We start from the raw sequence: 24,615 nt of genomic DNA on the forward strand, positions 1-24,615 counted from the left end.
CAGCCTTACGTATTCGTACTGTTTGTTTAGAAAGTGAAGACTTGCTAGTTCCTACCAGCAGATAGCTAAACATGCATCAAGTGATTTGTACTATGCGGTTCAGCATTTGTACGTAGATAAAAAAAAGAAGAAAGAAAAACCCCTCAGTAAAGCTTCCGTCTTCTTCCTCAAAACTCAACTATTAACCCCCACGCATCCCCCTACCATTTCCTTTCTCTCTCTAAAACCCTCTCTCTCTCTCTAGTGGATCTGCAATCCCCATTAATCAACCCGACCCGACCCGGGTTCAAATAATCCCAAATTTTGAGGGTTTACTTACAGTTAGTGATTAGTATTATTATTATTATTATGAGAGTACCTTGTTGTTCAGTTTGTCAGAATAGGTATGATGAAGAGGAGCGTTGTCCTTTACTGCTCCAATGCGGTCATGGATTTTGCAGGGAGTGTCTTTCTAGAATGTTCTCAGCTTCACCAGATACTAGTTTATCTTGCCCTAGGTGTCGCCACGTGTCCCTTGTGGGGAACTCTGTTACTGCCCTTAAGAAGAACTACGCGATCCTTGCTTTAATTAGGGATTCCAGGTATTCAAGTGATGATGAGGATGAAGAGGATGCTGAGGGTAATGTTGAGGATGAGGAGAATAATGATTCCAGGCGTAGGCATGGGGCCCGCAATGCGTCGAGTTCGGGTTGTGGTGGTGGGAGGATAGAGGTAGGTGCACATCAAGCGGTTAAGTTGATTAGGAGGATAGGTGGTGAGTCTATGAGGCCTGGGGTAGAAATGTGGGGGGCAACGATTTCGGGTGGTGGGAGGCGGTGTAGGCATAAAGTGGCGGTGAAGAAGGTGGGAGTTGGAGAGGAGATGGATGTGGAACATGTGGTATGGGTGCAAGAGAAGTTGGAGAAGTTGAGGAGGGAATCTATGTGGTGTAGAAATGTGTGTGCTTTTCATGGTGTGACTAAATTGGATAGAAGTTTGTGTTTGATTATGGATAGGTGTAAAGGGTCAGTACAGACCGAGATGCAGCGGAACGAAGGGAGACTCACACTTGAGCAGATTCTGAGGTAAAAGTTTAGATCTTTTTTTCTTTTGTGTTGGATAAAGGGTTAATCTTGTTTCCAATTGATCCATTAGCTTGTTGATTTTGTTGTTCCAGATTTTGGAGGGTTAGTAGAGAATTGAAAAAAAAAAAAACTGGAACTTTTGTGTAATTAGAACTCTAAATTATGGGAAAACTACCACATGTGCTTTGTAGCTATCAAGAGCTGAAATGTTGTTACTATCTTGCACATGATGTTTTATATACCCAAACCTTGAGTAAATACATGAATTTGTAGCTAAAAGATAACAAGAATGAAAAAAATAGTAGCATTGCCTAGGTATTGAGGAACAAAGATACAAGTGCACTATATGAATCCTTTCTGTTTACTGACAAGAAATCAAATGAGCTAAAACTGCCATCAGAGAAAAGCTGTTACTAGCATAAACAAAGTGGAAATGAAGGGTTGGATTGCAGTATCCACTATCGAGTATCAAGATGTAAAAGCAATATCTGCTCACAGAATGGAAGAGAAACTGCTTGCTTCTATGTATCCTAGGTGTCTTTCTTATGATTCTAATCAAGAACTAATGGAGAACTAACTTTTGGTGTAAAAGGTAGCGGCTGGGGGGTTCCCTTGTCATCATCAAAAAAAAAAAAAAAAAAGAATAACTTTTAGTGTATGACAAACTTACTTTTGCACTTAAGATAATTCAATAGTCCAAGCCACATTATTTGCTTGAGATTGTCTTTGTAGGAAAATTCCTAGATAAAAGAAATTTGCCACGCTTAGATTAGTATCACTATACTAACAACATTGCCAGTAAGATGCTGATATATAGGTAATAATGGTGTCCGGGTTAGCTTGTGCACACTTGACTAATCATCGAATACTTGCTACCTTCCCTCAACAAAGGTATATGGTAACTATATTCACCAAGGCTTCGGTAGACAAAAGAAATTACCTAGTATTTTTTCTTTCTTGAACCCTGGTCTTTCATGGTTTATCCCACTTCATTGACCATTAGGCCGCACTAAGACGTTGATATTTATTTTTGATAAATGATAAGTTCATTGATATGGTGGGGACGAAGACACCGGCACACAATTTTGTATACAAAAAATTGGTGAACCTACACCAAGACATTGTTCTCATAAATGACACCCAGTCGTCTATGCTAGTTGGGACCTTGTGGGTGCGCTGAAAGTTTACCAGAAACGAAATTCGTCCTAATTTGTACAAAGTGTATTCTCCATCCCAGCAAAACTCTCCGTTCTCCTTCCATTATACCCTCATTAGTGTCAAAGGAGATAAATCCGATGCTGGCCATCATTTTTTCCTTTGTCTGAAAGCCTAGTTGGACATAGCGTCTTGCAACGTTGCTGGCGTCATCCACTGAATACCGAAGAGATTCATTGCTGTCCACCATAATTGGCTTGCTTTCTGACAGTGTATCAACTGGCGATTCAAATTCTCGTTAACTGCTGATATGTTGCCAGTTTAGTCGTTTTGTCTCGGACTAATGACAGATTTGTTGATACTTGATACTACACCATTCATATCACTAGTCATCTTGTTTTTATGCTGTCAAGATAGCGTCTACAGTGCAACAAAATGCAGATCTTGACAGTTCACTTGTGTATTAGTTGATACATCGTAATGTAGCTTGATCCTTCAAAATGCAGGTGCAACTCTTCTGTTTCACCACATAATATCGAACATAACTAGATTAAATGTCCAACTGAGAAATGTACGCCAATCTGACAATGCTTAAATGCATTATAACCATCTACCTCGTAAAATACATGGTTGAAATTTAAATTTCATTCTCCAAGGACAAGTGACATGGTAAATATTCATTGAATTCTTTTGATAATCAAAAGATCAGTTTGGTACATATCTAGTGAATTTCACCTGAAAATTTATCCCCCCCCCCCCCCCCCTCGTTCCCTCCAAGTTTTTTCAAGTGATTTGAAGGATGCTTTGGCACAAAGAAGTGGGGATTCTTAAGAATAAAAAATAAGTGGGATTGTGCACAAGCATGTCTTATTGTGCTTTGCTTGTGCAATGTGCACACTGGGTATGTTATTGTTGTGGACTGGGGGTTACAAAAGTTTGTCCAGATCTGTAACTATCTAATCCTGTTTTGATGCTAGGAAATTTAACAAAATATCTATAGCATATACATTCTTGAAGTTGCACCGTATAACTAATTGGTATAAACGCCTATATTTTAACCATTTTGTCATCCATTTCTTCAAAGGATCTGTTGTTTCTTTCTCTCCAGATTACCCACAAAATGTTGAGTGGAATAGTGCTCCAGATCTTTTCTCTGTCCAGATTCCTTGTGTTCCAGCATTACAGAAGATCCTTGACTGACTTGTGCATGGTTCAATGAAGTCCAAAAATGTTTTAGGAAAGTCCCCATGGGTGTGGCAGTGTAAGGCAGAACGGAAATAGCTGGTCAGTGTCCCCACTAGCTTTACCACATAGGTTTAATCTGGTGAAAAGTGATAAACCCTCCTTTGCAGACTAGTCTGAGTGAAACATGCATAGTGGGTAGCTATCCAGCTAAAACATGCCACTTTGTTTGGAGCATATTTTTTCCGTATCATCTTCCAAGGCCATTGGTTGCTGGTACGAGGGGAAATTAAGACCGTCATGGACAACTTTCAGTGCATAATGCACACTTAACTGTGCTTTATTGGCCATCTAGCGGGTTTGGCTTGGTCATTTGACCTCTCAATGGGGTCTCAAATATGTTTGTCGTGTAAATGCTTGCTGTTACCCTGATACTCTTGGTATCCCTGGCTTTTACAATGAACAAACCTTGAGAGGCAGTTATTGTATATTTGCTACTTTTGGAATACTGCTTGTATACAGGAGAGTTTCCCTTTATTAATAAAATTAATTATCTTGCAGAAAAACAGTGGTGGGGGGCGGTTAAGCAATGAGATTGTTTTTTTTTTTTTTTTTTAATTGATCGGCTGAATTGTCCATTATTGGACTGGGAAGCACTTTGGAAATGCTGCCAAAATCACAAAAATAACAAAGAGAGCAGAATACACAATGCACAAAGATCGAGTAGATTTACATTGTACATAATTAAGGTGCAAGAGAGTTAGTGGACTGCACAAACTCTTCAGTCCCTTCCGCGTTCTCTTCTTTGTTCCTAAAAAGAAGGTTGCTCTGATATTTAAATATCACTTTATGGATATAGGTTAGATAATATTTAAATCATCTTCCATTTTTTTCTTTTGATAATGGAGAAATCGCCTGTGGCCTCATTTGTGGACCGACACCATTTTGTGAGGTATCAGTAGGTTTGAAACTCTGAAGTAAGTGTACTCTACCCATCTTCAAACTAAAATACTAGGTTTTGTCCAAGGCAGAGTTCAAACCCGTGATGCGCGCTAAACCTACACTTCATGTGTTGCTTCTTAACTGTTGAACCGAAGCCCAAGGGCAATCATTTCCATTTCTTTGCTTGAACAAAGTACACAAGGGGCAGTGACTGTGAGCCCACCATTTTCAACTTCTGCCCTCTATTGGCCAATTCACATTTCAGACCAAGAAGCAACCTGCTTGGATGGATAATGACATTACTGACTGTAACCAAAAAGAGAGTCAAAAACCAATTAACTATACCTCAATTCTGAACTAGTTCGGTTTGGCTATATGAGGCTTCTATATCCATTCCCTTTTTTTTGGGGAAGGAAAAGAGTGCAAAACCAACCAAAACTTTTTTAGCACTTAACTGTATTATGAAAGGCGGTTAACAGTCCCTCATTTACTCTTTCGTACATGTATTGCCAAGTAGTCTTTCCCCACTCTTTTTCGCAAATATTGCCAAGGACAGCTTCTGTTGTACTTATGAAAGGAGAAAAAATAGGGCAGCTTATAAGTGCTGGGCCACAAATACAATTTGGAGGCATCTGTTCCAACAAAAGGGTTGCCATGGCAAAGATCTCAAACCTTCATTGTGCAGAATTTTTTATTTTAGTAAGATTTGACATAGAAGACGCATCATTAGATCCATTCCAAATGGGATAACCAGTGAGTGATGTAAGCTGATGTTGAGCTTGAGGTATTTTCCTAATAATAATTCAGTTCTCTGAGAATGATGTCCAAGAGTTTACATTTGTGTTTAATGATGAGATAAATTGTAACCCTAGCCTGTTTATTAGCCATGAAAGCATAAAGCTAGGGGGAAGGTTCTCCATAGAAGTGCAAGACCCTGCCAACAAGCTTTTAGAAGCTTTTGTATGGAATACGGTTGACAAACTCAGTTAGATAATTTACTAATTTACAAATCCTTTCTGCACTTCTATCGTGTGGGAGCTCTGGAAGCTCTTCTGTAGAATCTAAACCAATCACCAGTGTTCTCCAATTTAATTATGATCGATTTCATCAGCCATAACTGAAAGGTTTAAATAATAAGGAAATGAATTTGGTTGGATATGTTGTAACTATCTAGAATTTTAACTGCTTGAATAAAATTTTCAAACTTCGAAGCTTATCAAAAGTCTAGCTTACAGATGCTCTAGAGAGTCAGCAAGGGTTCAATTCCCACCCAGTGCTTCCCTTCATCCCTTTTCAACTCTTCCCCAGGCTCCTCATTGGAGTCCAGTTTACCGAATCTAGTCATTTTTCTATGAGTACTCTGAGGATGGTGGCTTTAGTGTTTCATGTTTCTCCTAACCTTGAATGTTACCTTTTCAAAAAAAAAAAAAAAAGTATCTCCTAACCTTAATGTATTATCCCATCTTTAATCCAGATATGGAGCAGACATTGCGCGTGGGGTGGCTGAACTTCATGCAGCTGGTATTGTTTGCATGAATATTAAGCCGTCCAATCTTCTTTTAGATGCAAATGGTCATGCTGTGGTATCTGATTATGGGCTTCCAGCAATTCTAAAGAAGCCTGCCTGTAGGAAAGCTCGATTGGAGTGTGAGTCCGCAATAACCCATTCTTGCATGGATTGTACTATGCTTAGCCCAAACTACACTGCTCCAGAAGCGTGGGAGCCTGTAAAGAAATCACTTAATCTTTTCTGGGATGGTGCCATTGGTATATCTCCAGAGTCAGATGCCTGGAGCTTTGGTTGCACATTGGTGGAAATGTGCACTGGTTCTATTCCGTAAGTGCCAACTTGTATTTCTTTACCAACTACTCACTTCTACTACATTTTAGCGTATAATTTCATCTATTCCATATGATTTACTTAGAGAACCCTTTGTCATTCTTATGCAGCTGGGCTGGCTTAAGTGCAGAGGAAATTTACCGGGCTGTTATAAAGGCAAGGAGACAACCTCCTCAATATGCAAGTGTAGTGGGTGTTGGAATACCGCCAGAGTTGTGGAAGATGATTGGTGAGTGTCTGCAGTTCAAGGTTTCCAAGAGACCAACCTTTAGTTCAATGTTAGCCACATTTCTTCGCCACTTGCAAGAGATCCCTCGAAGCCCTCCTGCCAGCCCTGATAAGTAAGAACATTTAGCTAAGCTGATATTTTGTAGCAGAATTGTCATATGAATATGGTTAGCTGTTGGAAGGTAGCATTTAATACTTAATTATCTTGCTTCTTAGATCGAAGCTGCTGCAGTGTTTGTCGTGTTCCTCATTTCTGATTGTTAATTATTAATGTTTTGCAGTTTCTTTTGAGTTTAATCATTGGCCACTCAGATAAATGCTGATTATTATATGTTTAAAAATGCAGTAACTTGCAGTATTTGGGAACGAATGGTGTAGTACCTTCTGCGGCATATCATGTGGAGGTTTCTCTTGATGATCCCAGTCTTCTACACAAACTTGTCTCTGAAGGCAATGGGAATGGAGTTCGGTAAGCCTTGCCGTGTTTCTTAGGTGGTAGGATATCCTATTTTGCAAAATTAATCGAGAGATTACCAGAAATTGCCTCTTACTTCATCCAAAAAAATCGAGAGATTACCAGAAATTTAAAGTTTCATAATGTAAAAGCAAAAAGTAAAAAGTAAAAAAAATCAGGTCATCAAGATTTTTCAAATTTGGGAAGGGAATTTACAGAAGTTACTTGTGCTTAATCACATATTCCTTCAAGAAATTTCAGGAACATTATTCCCTGAATCGTCTTTTTACAATTTCTGGCAGTTCTCCTAAGAATCCTTTTTCTATGTACTTCATCTCTTTTGCCCTTCTGAATGCAGAGACTTGCTAGCGAAGATTTCAGGACAAAGTATTAGCACTTTACATTCTGTACTAGAGGCGCAAAATGCTGATGGGCAAACTGCTCTCCACCTTGCTTGTAGACGAGGAAGTGTGGAACTTGTTGAGGCCATTCTGGAATACTCTCAGGCAAATGTGGATGTCCTAGACAAAGATGGTGATCCACCCCTTGTGTTTGCTCTTGCGGCTGGATCACCTGAATGTGTTCGTGCTCTTATCAGGAGGCACGCCAATGTCACGTCTAGACTTCGAGAGGGCCTTGGTCCATCCGTTGCTCATGTCTGTGCATACCATGGCCAACCAGATTGCATGCGTGTAGGTCTCTTCGTCCTTCTATGTTGAGAAAGATGCTAGGCTAAAACTAAAATGTGGGGGACAAATGGAAAGTCTGGCTACCAAAGAGATAAGATGAATAGTATTTTAGATTATAAAAGTAAAAGTAAAAGGCTTCAGAGGAGGTGCAGGTTCAATTTCTCATTCGTCCTCTTGTCCTTCCCCTCTTGGCAATCCTCCTCTACCCATTCTATTATTAAAAGTAAACAAAACAAGGTAAAAGAGGTTCTGTAGTCCAATATGAGATTCTTGCTTGTTCACTGATGAATCCTGCTCTGTATTTCAAATCTCAAAGGTTTGTCCTCAGCAGGCCTATTCTCGTCTCTCTTCAAACTCCAACCCCCCCCCCCCCCCAAAAAAAAAAAAAAAAAAAGGGAAGAGGAAGAAGACAAAGCATGTTAATAGGATGCTGTTTTGTTTTATCCTTCTTTGGAATAGAAATCTTTGGTATCTGTTGGTTGTTACTTATTGTGTTAGTACCTATCTAACCTTTTTATGTTTCCTTTCACAGGAATTATTATTGGCTGGGGCTGATCCGAATGCAGTTGATGATGAAGGCGAATCGGTGCTTCATCGAGCAGTTGCTAAGAAATATACGGATTGTGCTAAGATCATACTGGAAAATGGAGGCTGTAAATCGATGAGTATCTTAAACTCCAAAAATTTGACGTAAGTGATTCCTATTCATTCTTTGAAATGTTTTGTGAAAAAAAAAAAAAAAAAAAAACTCTAGTCGGGGGGTAACCCTATAGCTGGGGAGGCTGGAAAAAGACTAAGATAAAAAGCAGGTTGGAGAAAAGTGCAAAATAAATCTTAAGTCAAATCACAGGAAAACAGTATGAGAAGAGATCATGGTGGTTGTGGCAATTGCAGATTAGAAGTACATGTTTCGAATTTATGTCTCCCGAGGGGTAGAGTATCATCTTTTGTCAGTCAGATTTGTTAATTCATCCAAAGTGCGTGTATATATCAAGGGAAATCATGAAGAAAAGAGCTCAAAGTTTACTAGGAAAAGGATGGCCTTTCCTTTGCAAAAACGATTGTGTGGTCCACTTGTTTGACTAATGTCGTTTTTAATGGAAAGAAAATCGAGTTTGTGGCATCTTTAAGTTCAGAACGGAGCTTGAAGTAAATTTTTGGAGCTGATTAATCATATTAAAACTTTTTAAAGGTCTCTGATGTGGCCCCTTCTGTGTATTTAGAAGGTGCGTTGTAATTGATTTAACTGTTGAAGTGTCGCTATTATGTTTTAACTGTATTTATCTATTTAGGGTTCTTGCATATTGGCCGTAAGATAATTTTAACTCTTATTAGTCGAAGCAACACGGGAAGTTACTGAGTAATTTGTCCTTTGTTATGTTTCACTGTTTTAATTACTCAAATATGTTACTCAAAATCACCCATTCTAAAAAAGTGACTTAAAATCACAGTAACGACGAACTTTGAGAGAGAATAGTTGGGACAATAGTGATCAGAAGATTACTTATGTGGCTAATGAGTTTAGACGGGCATGATCTATGCGTTGAAAAATGATGATAGGGTGTCCGATAATTCTACAGTTTTTTCAGGTGCATGCTTAGAAGTTTAGCATTGGCAATTGTTCGTTAAACCTGCTTCACTTCTACTCTAGTTGTTCAAAGTTTGGCTTTTTAGAAAAGCAACCGAGCAAAACTGACTGCTCATGACGGTGGATGCTTGAGCATGTTTGCCCTTATATATTCTTTTATCTCCCGCCCTCTCCCTTTTCTACATGGTGCATATCTTGTGTCTTTCCTTCTACAGGCCACTGCACTTGTGCGTCACAACATGGAATGTTGCTGTTGTCAAGAGGTGGGTGGAACTTGCATCTATTCAAGATATCGCCGATGCTATTGATATTCCAAGTCCTGTTGGTACTGCACTGTGCATGGCAGCAGCCTTAAAGAAAGATCGTGAAGCAGGTGGGTTGACTCTCTTTTTTCAAGGATGAACATAGATATAGTTGTTTTACAAGATATGACAGTTGATAGTTCTCTTTTTTGACTTTTGACTACCCGTACATGTTCTTGGTTGTCATTACTAGTAATTTTTTTTTTTACTTTTGTAGAGGGGAGAGAACTGGTACGATTAATTTTAGCTGCTGGAGCGGATCCAGCTGCACAAGACACACAACTTTTTCGAACTGCTTTGCACACTGCTGCTATGATAAACGATATTGAGTTGGTCAAGGTAGGCTGATATGTACTTGAATTCGACAAGTGCTATTGTGGAAGAAGAAAAAAAACACAAATCGTAGGTTATATGTCCAAAGCGTGCTTCGGCTGGACAGTGACACTTTTTATCATCAGTTCGGTTAAATGTTTCACTGATCTCATGTTAATCTTCAGGACACTACCTCTAATGAATTTTGGTTAGTTCTTTGATAAAAAAATGATTTTTTGTTAGGTCTGTGGCTTTCCATTGATACAGATAAAAAGGGATATAAAAGTATTTCTCATAAAATAAATGGGTCATTACTATAAGGACCGAAAGTTAGTACTCTATTAGACATGATTTTACATTGCTCCACTTAACCCTTGCTTCCAGCAGAACAGTTTTTTGTTCACAAGTTACGTGCGAGTTCATACAGTATGAAGATCGAGGGTTCTTATTCTTGTTTTGATAGATCAATGATATATAAAAGAATAGGTGCAGGAGTGATTTGATGTCATATTCTGTTGTGGCCCCGTTATTTTAAAATATGCATGTCTTCATGTCCTTGTAAGCCAGTGCACACCTTTGTTGCCAAGAGACTAGTTTCTTAGTTCTGCTCTGTAGTTAAGTGAGGGTTCTTTTTCATTGTAAATCTGTTAACCAATATAAGTTTTGTTGTCTGATGAACTTTCAAATTTTCTTCAGATCATCCTCGACGCTGGAGTTGATGTAAACATCAAGAATGTGAATAATACGATACCTCTTCATGTGGCATTGAACAGAGGTGCAAAATCATGTGTCGGATTGCTTTTGTCTGCTGGGGCAAATTGTAATATGCAGGTCTCTAATTGACACTTTTTGGATCTATCACTATATATGTATGTATGAATTGTCTTTTGGCTGCTATTCTCTGGGAATTTTCCGTTTTATCTTTGCGATGATGTTATTTTTTATCACTAGAGCACCTAATAGTATATTTTTATAAATACATATATATATATATATATATATATATATATATATATATATTTATATATATATTTTGACGTAAAGGTAACTACATTTGTAATCACAAAAACTCGTCATACAAATATGATGAGGTGGGAATTTACAACCCACAGGGGGCAGAGGAAAAACCTCAGTAATAACTTGCTTGAAATTATCTTTTGGTCCATTCTACATTTGGGCTGCTTAATTTGCTTGAAATTAACCTGGAAATTATCATTTGCTGTTGTTCTTGCCATGCGTCCTCGGGGTCTAAGCCTATCACATCTTGCTTTGCCCTCTCAAATAAATAATTAAAAAATAAAGAAAAGGAAGAAAAGAGAGAAATTTGTGGATTAGAATAACACTTGGGCCATTTAAGTGCTTAATGAGACTTCATTCTCATATTTGCACCTGAGAAAGGGAAGGACGCCGGAAATTTGTTGGCATAGTCAGGACTGAAGAAAGGGTATTAGGTGTACACATAATTGCGTACATATCTCTTGAGTTAAGAGTTTAGGTGGTGCATGGTTAGTGTTCCTTCCAACATGTATAGATGGGCAGATGACATTTTTGAAACCCAGTGCCTTTTTTCTTTTTTCCCAGGAATTTTGTCGACTGTATGACTTAACACCAAAAATATAGGAGGAATTTTTTTATGACTTTAAGAATTTCATCAGTTCTTGACTAAATAATTGGTTATGGTTGGTAATTCTATTTGTCATAATTGTCCTTATCAAGCTAGACTTCTTGTATATTGTCTCTGTCCTAATTTGCTTGTCCTCTTTTATTATAAGAACAATTGATGATATGAGTTGTTAAATGTTTGTCGAGAATTGTGGATCATGCTTTTAGTTTAGAATTGTTAAGTCACACATTGGTTGACGGAATGAATTGTTGTCTCCTTATATGGACTCTTTCATGAGCTAGCTTTTGGGGTTGAGTTAGGCTCAAGGTTCACATGGTATCAAAGCCAAACCTTCTTGTTGTGTTTCTCCATGTTGGGCCCCGGTGTTATGTTATCCACGCTCCAATTGTCCAGTTCTGGTTGTGTGGGGAAGTGTTTAGTCCCACATTTGTCGAGGGAATGGGTTGTCTCTTGATATGGTCTTGACAATCCTCTTTCATGAGCTAGGGAACTGGAAAAAGTTCTCCCTTGGATCTCTAGGGAAGTCATTTTCCACTTATTTTAGGAAAACATTTTACTTAAGAAAATATTTATTTCAAGTATTTAGTACAACCAAACAAGAGAAAATCGGGAAACGTTTTCCAATTTCTTTCATACCAAACACACCCCAAATGTATAATAATTTTCCAATTAAATTTGAGAATGTTTGGACATCCTAGAACAGAAAGCTGGCCAAGCATTTCGGGACAGAGTAAGTGATTGGACTTCTGAATTTTGACTTATTAATCTTTCATTTATTTACTTAGTTTTTTTCGCTGCAAACTGTTAGGAAAAAAAGAATCATTTCTCTGCCTTGCCCCCTTTCCTGTCTCATTTGAGGAGGAAAAAGATGCATTTCTGTAAGAGCTTCTTCAATTGAATATTATGGCTCAACTAATGAAGCCTTTTATATGGTTATGCAAAGTTCTTGCTCTTAAATTAGGCCCTTGCGTAGAAGGGAAAGTACTTGCATAATGATGGAAATGAAGCATAAAGAGAGATCTGCAGAAAGCTCTTAATTAGGCCCTTGCTAACTAGAATGAGGTAGAAGGAAAAGTACTTGCATAATGATGGAAATGAAGCATAAACGAGAGATCTGCATAAATGACTTAATATATTTTTGTTCTCAAAAACATTAAGGTATTAACAGGCTTCCAACAGCTTGATGTTGACTTGTAGAGGTTAAACCTTGATGAAGCTATATGTAGCTTAGGTACTTTTTTTTATTTTTTTTTTATGACAAGGGAACCCGCGGCCGCTATGCTTTGGGTGCGCACTGGGTAAACTCCGCTCCAGTGCAATAGCCCGCAAACCACACAGGAAAGATAACCCGCACTAGGCAAGCCCCGTGCGATGAGCTCGACCCAGAAAGCAAATCCCTCGCTATTGCAGGCAGGGGGTTTCGAACATGAGACCTCTATTATGAACGCCCCATGCTCAACCAACTGAGCCACCCTTGCGGGTAGAAGAAAATAAGAGAAGAGAAGAAGATTATGGAATGCTATGAATATTCTTTTGTTGTTACTTTGTGCAGTATGTAAAATTATGTTACCATGGGAAGAATGTAACAAATTTTAGTCTTAATATAATAAACTAATCTAGCAGATTCTATTGAGAGTCCAGTTCTTATGCATCTATTAGTGTGTTATTTTACCTAAAGATTGGAAATAATATATGTTTTAGAGTTTTCCTATGCCATCCTCCTTCCGAGGAACAGTATTTGTTGAATGTAATGCAAGATAATTAAAAGCACTTAAGTAATTAGAAGAAGTATTAAATGTAAAGCACAATAAATCATAATGGTAGTTCTATCAATTAACTTTGTTATACTTTTGGAGACAAAGATACTCTACACGAGCTCAAGTACAAGGGTTTGTATTTTTTTTTGGCATTTGGGGTTAATTTTCTGAATGTATTTGATATAGATGCTTTGTTAGAATTCCTCAGCTCCCTGCAATTATAAAAGAACTGGCTTTTGCTCTGTTCATATCTGCACCTGATGGCATTGTTATCATCATCAAAATACATTGTTTGTTGCAACTTTGCTGGACTTTGAAAATTGCAAAGTTCGAGGCTGGAAAGTTCTTCATTAAGAGTTTGGATGTGCAAATCCTTAGCAGATACACCTCAAACTGAGAAATTGCTGAATTTTGTAGTTTATGGTCGTAGTCCTTTTTTTCCAAAGGTTCCTATTCAAACATGAATGACCCTGAATGAAATTCTACTTCTGCAAATTGTTTTTGTGAAGCTCGTACACCTATGTAGGCACCTAAATGTAAACCATAGTTCCAACATTATGGTCATGGCTCTGTATTACATTTGCTCATGACATATTGGTTTACTTCTCAATACTTGTCAATATTTGTTTGTCTATCTCTTATATTCCTCTTTTAGCTAATTTTGAATTTCTCACTGATATCAGGATGATGAAGGTGATAATGCTTTTCATGTAGCAGCATTCTCTGCTAATATGATTCGTGAAAATCTTGATTGGATTGTAGTTATGCTCAGGTATCCTAATGCTGCTGTTGAAGTTAGGAATCACAGGCAAGTTCCAATTAGCCCATACCACTCCTTTATATGCTATCATGGGGGGCTGACTTTACACTCTTGTATCTGAGCTTGGCATTAACTTCATCAATGTCTACTGTACTGTTGCAGTGGCAAAACTTTATGCGACTATTTGGAGGCTCTGCCTCGTGAATGGATTTCAGAAGATTTGATAGAGGCACTTAGGGAAAAGGGGGTCCATTTATCTCCCACAGTGTGAGCATAAAGATTTTTTTTTTCTGTTGCTATTTTGGTCGTTATTTTATAATTATGTAAATTGCTTGTTGATTGGGCTTGATTTTTTAAAGAGCTGCATGTTCATATGCTATTCAGATATGAAGTAGGGGACTGGGTGAAATTCAAGAGAAGCATTGTGACACCAACTTATGGGTGGCAAGGTGCTAGACATAGGAGTGTTGGTTTTGTTCAAAAAGTCCTTGACAAAGACAATCTCATTGTGTCCTTTTGCTCTGGGGATGGCCGGGAGGCTCAAGTATTGGTAGATGAAGTTGTAAAAGTGATTCCACTGGACAGGGGCCAACACGTGAAGCTCAAGCCAGATGTGAGAGAACCAAGGTTTGACATAAAACTGTTATTCACGTTGTATTTATAGTAGGGCTATGTGCTTCTTATGTCCTTTCTGCTCTCTTACTCGAGCTAGAACATTTTGGCACTAAACCAGAAAGGTGTTTTGGGGCGGGGGGCGGGGTGGGGGTGGGCGTGGGGGTGGGTAATTATTTCTCTGGAGAGGAATCATGTACATGCTCTTGCAATTGACAAGGAAGGCCCCGGTTTTGACTGATTTGTTGAACTTTGCTCGAAACTCATTCCCCGCTGGAGACATTCCCTCAGGAAGGGTTCAGTGCATTCCCTCTTATTTCAGCATCTTACTGTTTATAAAAAAAAAATTGCATGGGCCTGCTTAACTTCGAGTTACTGTTATTACTTTGTACAGGCCTGCCTTTCCCCCCCTCTTGGTGTTGGGTTTGGCTTTTGTAATGTCTCATGAATAGTTGGCTATGTATTTACAATGGAAGTTTCTAGCGACCATTATGGTTAAATTGGGTATGAGTTCCTTACATAGTAATGATTCATATATGTATAATCAATTTTTTCTTTTATAAGTTATGATGACTCAGATGCAGTACATGACAATAACTTAGTGATCCAAGAAACAGATGCCTTAAGTCTTAAATGGATAAATAATATACTGAATTTATAGCTCATAACTAGGTCTTTCTAAGTGCAATAAACCTAGCAGTAATGAAGAAATTTGGAGGTATAGAAAGGGAAATCTGGCTCTTAAATAGAGTAGCAGAAGTTAAAAAAATACATTATAATCGTACGGTTACCCAAAGTTAAGAAGCCTTTTTCCTTGCCAATAGCTGCTTAGTTTTCCTTGTGCTGATATATGAGTGTCACTTGCAACCAGGTTTAAACTGAGAAATGTATTATGTTTGTCCTCGCTCATTGACCTAAATATTAAGAGGAAAGTGATTTGGAGGTATAAACAGCTTAAATATAGTATAGAGTAACAAAAAGTTGCATCGCTATGAAATTAGTCAAGTTTTTTCTTTCGGAGTTCTGTCTTGCCTAATGCTGCTTAGCTTTTGTGGTGCTGACTCATGAATGTCATTTGCAGCCAGGTTTAAGTTGAAATGTTTCAAGCTGACTCAGAAAATATTAGCATTTCTTTTTAGCTAATAGTAACAACATTGCTTTTCTACAGATTTGGTTGGCGTGGCCATGCCCATGACAGCATAGGAACTGTTTTATGTGTTGATGATGATGGGGTGCTTCGTGTTGGGTTTCCTGGAGCATCTAGAGGGTGGAAGGCTGATCCTGCAGAGATGGAACGCGTGGAGGAATTCAAGGTCGGAGATTGGGTGCGGATTCGTCCTACACTTACAACAGCTAAACATGGATTTGGATCTGCAACCCCAGGAAGCATTGGTGTAGTGTACTGCGTCAGACCAGACAACAGTCTGATGGTGGAACTAAGCTACCTTCCTCATCCATGGCATTGTGAGCCAGAAGAGGTTGAACCTGTTGAGCCATTCAGAGTAAGACATATATTATTGTACAGTGACTGTACTGATGTCCCATAGTTTATTACTTCCTCTGTTTCATTTTATATGACACTCTTTTTCTTTTTAGTTTTTTGCAAAAAGAATGACACCCTTTCATATTTGGGAACTTTTTAACTTCCCATCCATTTTGCCGTTGATGACATGCTCTTATAGTCATAGAAATGTCAAGAGATGATTATTGGTTAAATTTTGTGCCCCTTCAAACATCGCCAAATAAAATGAAACTAAGGGAGTTCCTTTTCAGAATTTCCATTAACACTGTTCATTGGTTAAATTCTACATTCTGTACCTTTTCACAGATTGCTGATAGGGTCTGTGTGAAGCGCACTGTTGCAGAGCCAAGATATGCTTGGGGTGGTGAAACACATCATAGTGTAGGAAAAATAATTGATATAGAGGCTGATGGTCTGTTGATCATAGAAATTCCCAATCGGCCCATCCCGTGGCAGGCAGATCCTTCTGACATGGAGAAGGTGGAGGATTTCAAGGTAATACATGTAATTGATCAATATTTTGTTCTTTAATGAGGATGCTAGATGCAGTTATTGGTGATTAGGAACTTCCATTATGTTTTGGGGGTTGGGGAGATGAGATCATGAAAACTAAAGAAAAATGATCAAGTCTGTGGGACATAAAGTACCTGTAGGTAGCGTTCTCAATAATTTTTCTGTTCTCTGCCATTAACAGGTAGGTGACTGGGTAAGAGTAAAAGCTTCAGTTTCCTCACCAAAATATGGTTGGGAGGACATCACAAGGAATAGCGTAGGTATAATACACAGTTTGGAAGAAGATGGTGATGTTGGCATTGCTTTTTGCTTCCGTAGCAAGCCTTTCTCTTGTTCAGTGACAGACGTGGAGAAGGTGCCGCCTTTTGAAGTTGGACAAGAAATTCATGTTCTGCCATCTGTTTCTCAGCCTCGACTTGGATGGTCCAATGAGACACCAGCAACGGTTGGAAAGATTGTGAGAATTGACATGGACGGTGCTCTAAATGTAAGCTTACGATGCTTCTCTCATTTTAAAATCGTTGGAGAGTTTCAATTGACCTTATAAGTAGCATAAAATCTAGTGAAACTTTGAATTGACTTCCAATTCATTTAGTTTTTTAGATTTAATGAAGTGCTGACTTTGATGCTTTCTAGGCTACGGTTGCTGGGCGAGACAGTTTATGGAAGGTTTCTCCTGGAGATGCAGAAAGACTTTCAGGATTTGAAGTAGGTGATTGGGTACGTTCAAAACCAAGCCTGGGAACTAGACCCAGTTATGATTGGTACAGCATAGGCAAAGAAAGTTTAGCGGTTGTGCATAGTGTTCAAGACACTGGTTATTTGGAGCTCGCATGCTGTTTCCGCAAAGGACGCCTAATGACTCATTACACCGACATTGAAAAGGTTTCTGGATTTCGAATTGGACAGCATGTTAGGTTTAGGGCTGGGCTGGTAGAACCAAGATGGGGCTGGAGAGGCACTAATCCAGATTCTCGAGGTGTTATAACTGGCGTTAATGCTGATGGAGAAGTTAGGGTTGCGTTTTTCGGTTTACAATGTCTCTGGAAGGGGGATCCTGCAGATCTTGAGATAGAGCCAACATTTGAAGTCGCAGAGTGGGTCATGTTGAGAGAGATTGCAAGTGGTTGGAAATCTGTAGGGCCAGGTAGCATTGGAGTTGTGCAAGGAATGAGTTATGAAGGAGATCAGTGGGATGGAAATGTCTTTGTCGCTTTTTGTGGAGAGCAAGACCAGTGGAAGGGATATTGTAACCATCTTGAGAGAGTAAACAAGCTCTTAGTTGGTCAGCGTGTTAGAGTAAGAAACTCGGTGAAGCAGCCAAGGTTTGGTTGGTCAGGTCATAGTCATGCAAGTGTTGGAACTATAGCAGCAATTGATGCAGATGGCAAACTAAGAATCTACACACCAGCAGGCTCAAAATCTTGGATGCTTGATCCTTCAGAAGTAGACCTTGTGGAGGAAAAGGCGATCCAAGTTGGCGACTGGGTCAGGGTTAGGGACAATGTGTCTAACCCAACACACCAGTGGGGGGATGTCTCTCATTCAAGTATTGGGGTAGTGCACCGCATAGAAGATGGAGATCTTTGGGTTGCATTCTGCTTTTTGGATCGGCTATGGCTCTGCAAGGCCGGGGAAATGGAAAGAATTAGGGCATTTAAAATTGGGGATAAGGTGAAGATCAGAGATGGGCTAGTGGCACCTCGGTGGGGATGGGGGATGGAGACTCATGCCAGTAGAGGTGAGGTGGTTGGAGTAGATGCTAATGGGAAGCTAAGAATCAAGTTTCAATGGAGAGAAGGGCGTCCATGGATTGGAGACCCTGCTGATATTGTTCTTCATGAGCACGATGATCAATGAAGGGTTTGTCTTTATTACAGCTCCTCCTTTCACTAGATAGTGGGCAGGGCAAGCCAAGGGCTTCTTTAATTTATAGGAGAGGCAGCCCATGTGCTGTCTATGCGATGGCGTTATACACTGCCCCAGTGCAGTTGACAGCCATGAAGACCGATGTACACTAAGTAGATTTGATGACGGATGGATAAAAAGGAAGCTGGGGTTGATTTACGGTCATTGCTGAAGTTCAACCAGATGGGATTTTTCTGCAGAATGTTTCGTTTTAGCTGGTTAACGGTAATATGCTTGTTTTCTCTTCTGTACAAATCACAAGTAATTTTTGGGTTCATAGCTTTCAAACATAGTTCACTTACACTAGACTTCAACATTTCTCTCCTATATCTTGTCATTTAAAAATGCTGAGGCCACCGCTCACATTTTTGTAAAATTTATTTAGCCGTTTGAATAGAGAAGCATGTGAATTTATTGTCTTTCCTCTTTATATTGGTGAAATATGATTGGGTTTCAATGAATCTTCCTTTATGTTCTGAGTTTTATGAAACATTTGTCCAAACTTGGGAAACAAAAAGGAGAAAAAAGAAAGATTTGGCACCTAAATTATAGAGGTAGAAAAGATACGTGAACTTCTTACGAAACTCCAAATTATTTGCTTCTATGACTCTCGTTGATTGTCATGGCATGTAAGATAAATTCAAAATCTAACTATCAATTCCTTAAACGAAGTTAAAGTTTATATTTCAAGATCAAACTACCAAACCGTTTATCAAAATCTAACTTCACTACTTACAAGAAGCTACCATGAGAACATTTGGAATAGTACATAACACTTCCAATCTAGAGGAACTCTACACTAGACATTCATTTCTATGTAAACATCAGATATTGCAGTTTGTTGCACAACTTGTTTTAATCATTTCAAGTGCAAAATTTGTGTTACAACTTATAACTCTTACACTGCTAGGAAGCTACCAAGCTGGAGAGATTCACAAAGAAATTGCAGAAGATTTATATTGAGAACCACATATTGGTACATCCGTACGAACAAATAAAAGGCAGCTTGACAATAGCAGCAAGGAGCATCGGATGCACAGTTCCACTAACAAAGAACCTACTGAATTATTCATCATAAGTCATTATTAATAATGTCCCGCATCATTTGTATTGGGATGAGCCCTTCAGTTCTGATAGCATCCTTATTTGGATCTGGACTTATGAAATACAATGTAGGTAGTCCTCGAACCTGAGAGGAGATTATTTCAGTGTACCATACAGCTTTGCAAATTCTCGAAAGACAGTAGCTTGATAAATGATAATTGAAAAGTATACTCACGAGCGACAGGAGAGAAAACAGAACTTTTCTTAAAAAATGTCTATAGTATCGAAAGAAACAAATTTTGATTCAAAGAAGACGATAAGTGGTTGTACCTGCATATCACGTGCAAATTCGTATTCATCATCTGTGTCTACTTTCACAATAAGTGCATTGCTTTCATACTCTACAGCAAGCTGTCAGATGAAATTGGAATTATACCACAGAAAAACTCAAATAACATATCTATCAGCCAAGATAGTATATCCTTGAAGCAAAAGATAGTCAGCTCTGATTAGAACAATTTTGACGTTAGCAAAGATAACCTAGTGTGTAGCAAGATATCACTAAACTCCAAGCAGACTACTGCAAATGGAACTCGACTTACTGATTTTGCGTGGGGAGTGGGGTGGGGGCTGGTAAGTGGAATATATTTCATAATAAAATACACCAAGATTGTCCCAAAAGTATTTATATTTTGTTGTGGCTCTTTTTGCCAATCATCCAACTGACTGGCCCAACTATCCATGCATAAGGGAAGACACTCTTTACACCAAAAGGCAAAAGTATACTTGAAATTAAAAAGACATTTGATACTTTTTGCATCATTCTCATTATTGTGAAACAATCTCCTTTTCTTCTTCAAAGATATCAGCTAACTTGAAATAGACTGTCGGATCTCCAATCTTGCAATCACGTTAATAGAGGGAGCTTACTCCTTAATCCTATCCAAGAGGATAAACTTATAAAGGCGTAGAAGTAATACAATCCTTTGATTACGACTTGCGATATGCAATTTATGTTAGCCTTTCAGGTAAATTTTGCGAGGACATCACACATTTTAGCAACATATCAAGTTTAACGTCAATCTTTTCTCCGGCTACTAGAATAGGTAACTTTTAACAGACAGCAGACTTTACTTTCGTTATTTATAGCTTCTAAACTTACTTAAAATTTATCAAAATACAAACTTTTACTTCTAAAGTTTTTGCAACAAAATAGTTCCTCTTTAGCTAATAGTTTTCCTTCACCACATAAGCAACACTCATCCATTTAACACATACCCTCTGCTCGTTACCACTCCGCATTTTAATACTAAATAATGGATGATTTGTCCCATCCTCAATGTGACATTGTTCAATAAGCAACTAGGGAAAGTGAAAATCACTAACATTCTCCATATGCACTTTGTCTACTTATATTCATTTCTCCATACACTGAAGAAAAGGTCAACACAAGCTTTTTTTTGGTGAAGAAAAAGGTCAACACAAGCTTTTCTCCAAGCAAGTGAGAGCTCAAGGAGATTGAGGATAAAACAAACCACGTGACTATCATAATCACCTGAGATTTATTTCTATCTTTTCAATAATTGAATGTACGCTCCTAGAATTGTGCAAATTTGACTTGCTATATTTTTAAATACAGCATAGCAATGAGCATAAGGTTTCCTCGAGTTTAAAAGTATTACCGCCAGGGTTGATTAATCGTGATTTATTCAGAGAGTGAACAGGTATAACTTACATTATGTTATTCACTTTGATAGAAAAATGTCCACTCCTAACTTCAAAATTTCGCAGCATTCGAAACTCAGGTGATAATGGGCCCGCCTCTCTATGCTTCTAGTTTTCTCCTCATATATTGCCACAATAATTTTAAGCATTTAAAACAATTTCTAATCATTACTGGAATCTTCACCAACATAGCATGCCCCAAACCCAGATAAGCGAGAAGCTGCATAGGTTGGCGGTCTGCTAAAAAGTAGTCAAGCTATTATGGAATACTCTAATTTTGTAGGCGACCCAACTACTTTAGAATTGGAGCTAGAAGATGGAATCATTATCAAACCAAATGGCTCGTGAACAGGGAAATTCACCAATTAAAATAACCAAGCTTATTTGAACTATGGTACAAATCTTCTTGAACTACATTAAACCATCAATAGCAGATTAAAGAAATGCTTAAGACATTGTCATGTGAATCCAAACATACCATTTCAAGTTCTTGAGCCATCAAAATACAAGGACCGCACCATGTGGCATAGAAATCAATAATCACTGGCACATTCCGTTCTCCCTTTATCAGTTCTTGAATCTCTTTGGCAGACAACTTCTTCTGCAAACCCGTGTAATCAGGTTAAAAGGAATTGGAATTAGCAACCTTTGCATACCGTGCTCATTAGAAACAAAATTACACTTTCAAAATTAACAGATGTATTCCTATAAATGGCTCTAAAACAACAACCTAAGTAGAGTTCATTTATGTACTTGTTTATCAACAGGGGTGAAACCAATGTAGTAGTTACTGATTCGGCAGAACCCACTAATTTTGGCTCAAACCCTGTATTTATATCAAAAATTTCGTTCAACATGTACTAATAATTTATTCAGAACCCAGTAAGCAAAAACAATTTATTCAGCAATAAACAAAGCTTATCCACAATGTTCTATACAAGAAAGCACATACTTCCAACTTCCCCAATTGATACTCCCTCTGTCCAACATGTGATACACTTTCCTTTTTAGTCTATCCCAAAAAGCATAATACATTTCCTTATTTGGTAACAATTTAACTTTAAACTTTACCTTTCACGCTTAACGAGATGATCTATAACCACACAAATATCTTTGGCTTATTTTAGACCACAAGATTTAAAAGTTTTTCTTTTATTTCTTAAACTTCATGTCTAGTCAAATTATATCACATAAATTGGGATGGAGGGAGTGTGAATTTTCTAAATGAGCAAACCCAATAGCTTAAATTTGGAAATATTAAATTAAAATTGAGAAACTAAATGAAATTGAACACCAAAAAAAAAAAAAAAGAGGAAAAAATAATCAACCAAATGGGTAGATAGCTTTAAGTGTCAAAATTCATATATGTATGTAGAGAAAGGCATACCACAAGATAATCTTCCCTGACATACTTTCCAGCAGCTGTGGCTTTGCAAATGTATTTTCTTGTCAGGGTTTGAGTAGAGAGTGTGGGAATTGGAGGAGTGTATGAGAAGAGTGAATATTTGAGGTGATGGGGTTTGGTGGAGAAGTGATGGAGTGGCGGTGGAGGGCGAAAGGAGAGAGTTGCAGCTTGCATTATTATTGCTTTATCTGCTTTGCCCGAGGGGGAGAGAGAGAGAGGCTGTGTTAAGAGGGGTTTAAGGAGCAAGAGAGATATCCAAAATTCTGTAGGGGTTAGGGGGAGAGAGAGAGACTGGGAAGTACAGGGGGCTCATGAGACCACTTGAAAGCAAAATTCAAATAAATTTTGATTTAAAATGATTTTTTTTTTAATCTTTTATAAAATATAATAAAAATTTAATCCAAAAAATTTCCCTTCTCTCCTTTTTTTTAAATAAAAAAAAAATTGATATTTTTTATTTGATTTTTCATCAGCCACCCTCCCCCCCTCCTCACCCACCAATTTTTTTTTGAAATTTTTGAAATTTATTTTCTTTTTTACCAGCCACCCCTTTCTCCTCCTCCCCTCCCCCCCCCCCCTCCCCCCAATTTTTTTTTGAAAAAAAAAAAAATTTGATTTTCTTTATTTATTTTTTCATCTCCTTCCTCCTCCTCCCAACCCCACCCCCCCCCCCCTAAAAAAAATTGATTTTATTTTACCTCCCCACTCCAACTCCTCCCACCCCTTCTCCCCAAATTTTTTTTAAAAATTTTGACTTTCTTTATTTGTTTTTTCACCCCCTCCTCCTCCTCCCAACCCTCCCCCACGCCCACCCCTACCGAAATTTTTGTTTTTGTTTTATTGCACCCCCCACCCTTCCGGAAAAAAAAAAAACTATTTAAACAAAAAAAGTTTTGAAATTTTTTTATTTTTTCGCACCCCCCCCCCCCCACACCCCCCTACACAAAATGATTTTTCTTGAAAAAAGTTTTGAATTTTTTTTTTTGGTTTCTTACTTCCCCCACTCACCCAAAAAAATTAATTTTGTTTTTAAGAAAAGGTTTTGAAAAGTTTTATTTTTGGTTTTTTGCAACCCCCTCCCACTCCAAAAAAAAAAAATCTTGAAAGGAAGTTTTGATTATTTTTTTTTGGGTTTAGGAAAAGTTTAAATAAAATTCAGGTTGTTGTTGTTATGTATTTGTAGTCAAATAGATGGTTTTTCTGTTGCTGTCCTGGTATGGTTCGGGGTTTAGGAAAATATATCTATAAAGATAGTTTTTTTGTTCTTGTCCTAGTATTTATCTGGTTCTACTTGTAGAAGATAACCAACAGATTTGTAGTTGTTGCAACAAGTTCTACACTTTTTGCAACAAGTCGACAATATGTTGCAACAACTCACTAATCTGTTGGATATAGCTTCAGTTATTTGCTTCTGTTTGTAGAAGATATCTAACAGATTTTTAGTTGTTGCAACAAGTTCTACACTTGTTGTAACAAATAGACAATCTGTTGCAACAACTATAAATCTGTTGGACATAGCTTCAGTTATTTGGTTCTGTTTGTAGAAGATATCCAACAGATTTTTAGTTGTTGCAACAAGTTCTACACTTGTTGTAACAAGTAGACAATCTGTTGCAACAACTACAAATCTGTTGGACATAGCTTCAGTTATTTGGTTCTGTTTTTAGAGGATATCCTACAGATTTGTAATTGTTGCAACAAGTAGACAATCTGTTGCAACAACTACAAATCGGTTGGACATAGCTTCAGTTATTTGGTTCTGTTTGTAGAAGATATCTAACAGATTTTTAGTTGTTGCAACAAGTTCTACACTTATTGTAACAAGTAGATAATCTGTTGCAACAACTACAAATCTATTGGACAAAGCTTCAGTTATTTGATTCTGTTTATAAAGGATATCCTACAAATTTGTAATTGTTACAACAAGTTCTACACTTGTTGCAACAAGTAGATAATTTATTTATGAATCAGCAAATGTTGAGGAAAGAT

At 38.0% G+C, this 24,615-nt stretch overlaps 2 protein-coding genes across 2 annotated transcripts; one reads left to right on the forward strand and one right to left on the reverse strand.

Moving 5' to 3' along the window:
- LOC132063698 (E3 ubiquitin-protein ligase KEG) lies at positions 1-18,871 on the forward strand. The gene is made up of 16 exons (XM_059456378.1): positions 1-1,064; positions 5,818-6,180; positions 6,294-6,524; positions 6,758-6,880; positions 7,224-7,557; positions 8,087-8,244; positions 9,358-9,515; positions 9,662-9,783; positions 10,453-10,587; positions 13,821-13,945; positions 14,060-14,164; positions 14,282-14,524; positions 15,678-16,011; positions 16,338-16,526; positions 16,726-17,031; positions 17,181-18,871. Exons 1-16 carry the CDS (start codon positions 349-351, stop codon positions 18,402-18,404), a joined length of 4,866 nt encoding a protein of 1,621 aa, XP_059312361.1. The 5' UTR covers positions 1-348; the 3' UTR covers positions 18,405-18,871.
- LOC132063699 (thioredoxin-like protein CITRX, chloroplastic) lies at positions 18,608-22,897 on the reverse strand. Its single transcript, XM_059456379.1, has 4 exons — positions 22,609-22,897; positions 21,700-21,822; positions 19,827-19,907; positions 18,608-19,641 (listed from the first exon to the last, which is right to left on the reverse strand). Exons 1-4 carry the CDS (start codon positions 22,798-22,800, stop codon positions 19,525-19,527), a joined length of 513 nt encoding a protein of 170 aa, XP_059312362.1. The 5' UTR covers positions 22,801-22,897; the 3' UTR covers positions 18,608-19,524.
- Between the last annotated feature and the right edge of the window lie 1,718 nt (positions 22,898-24,615).

This window comes from Lycium ferocissimum, chromosome 7 (assembly GCF_029784015.1).
Source record: "Lycium ferocissimum isolate CSIRO_LF1 chromosome 7, AGI_CSIRO_Lferr_CH_V1, whole genome shotgun sequence".
In the NCBI taxonomy this organism is placed as follows: Eukaryota; Viridiplantae; Streptophyta; class Magnoliopsida; order Solanales; family Solanaceae; genus Lycium; species Lycium ferocissimum.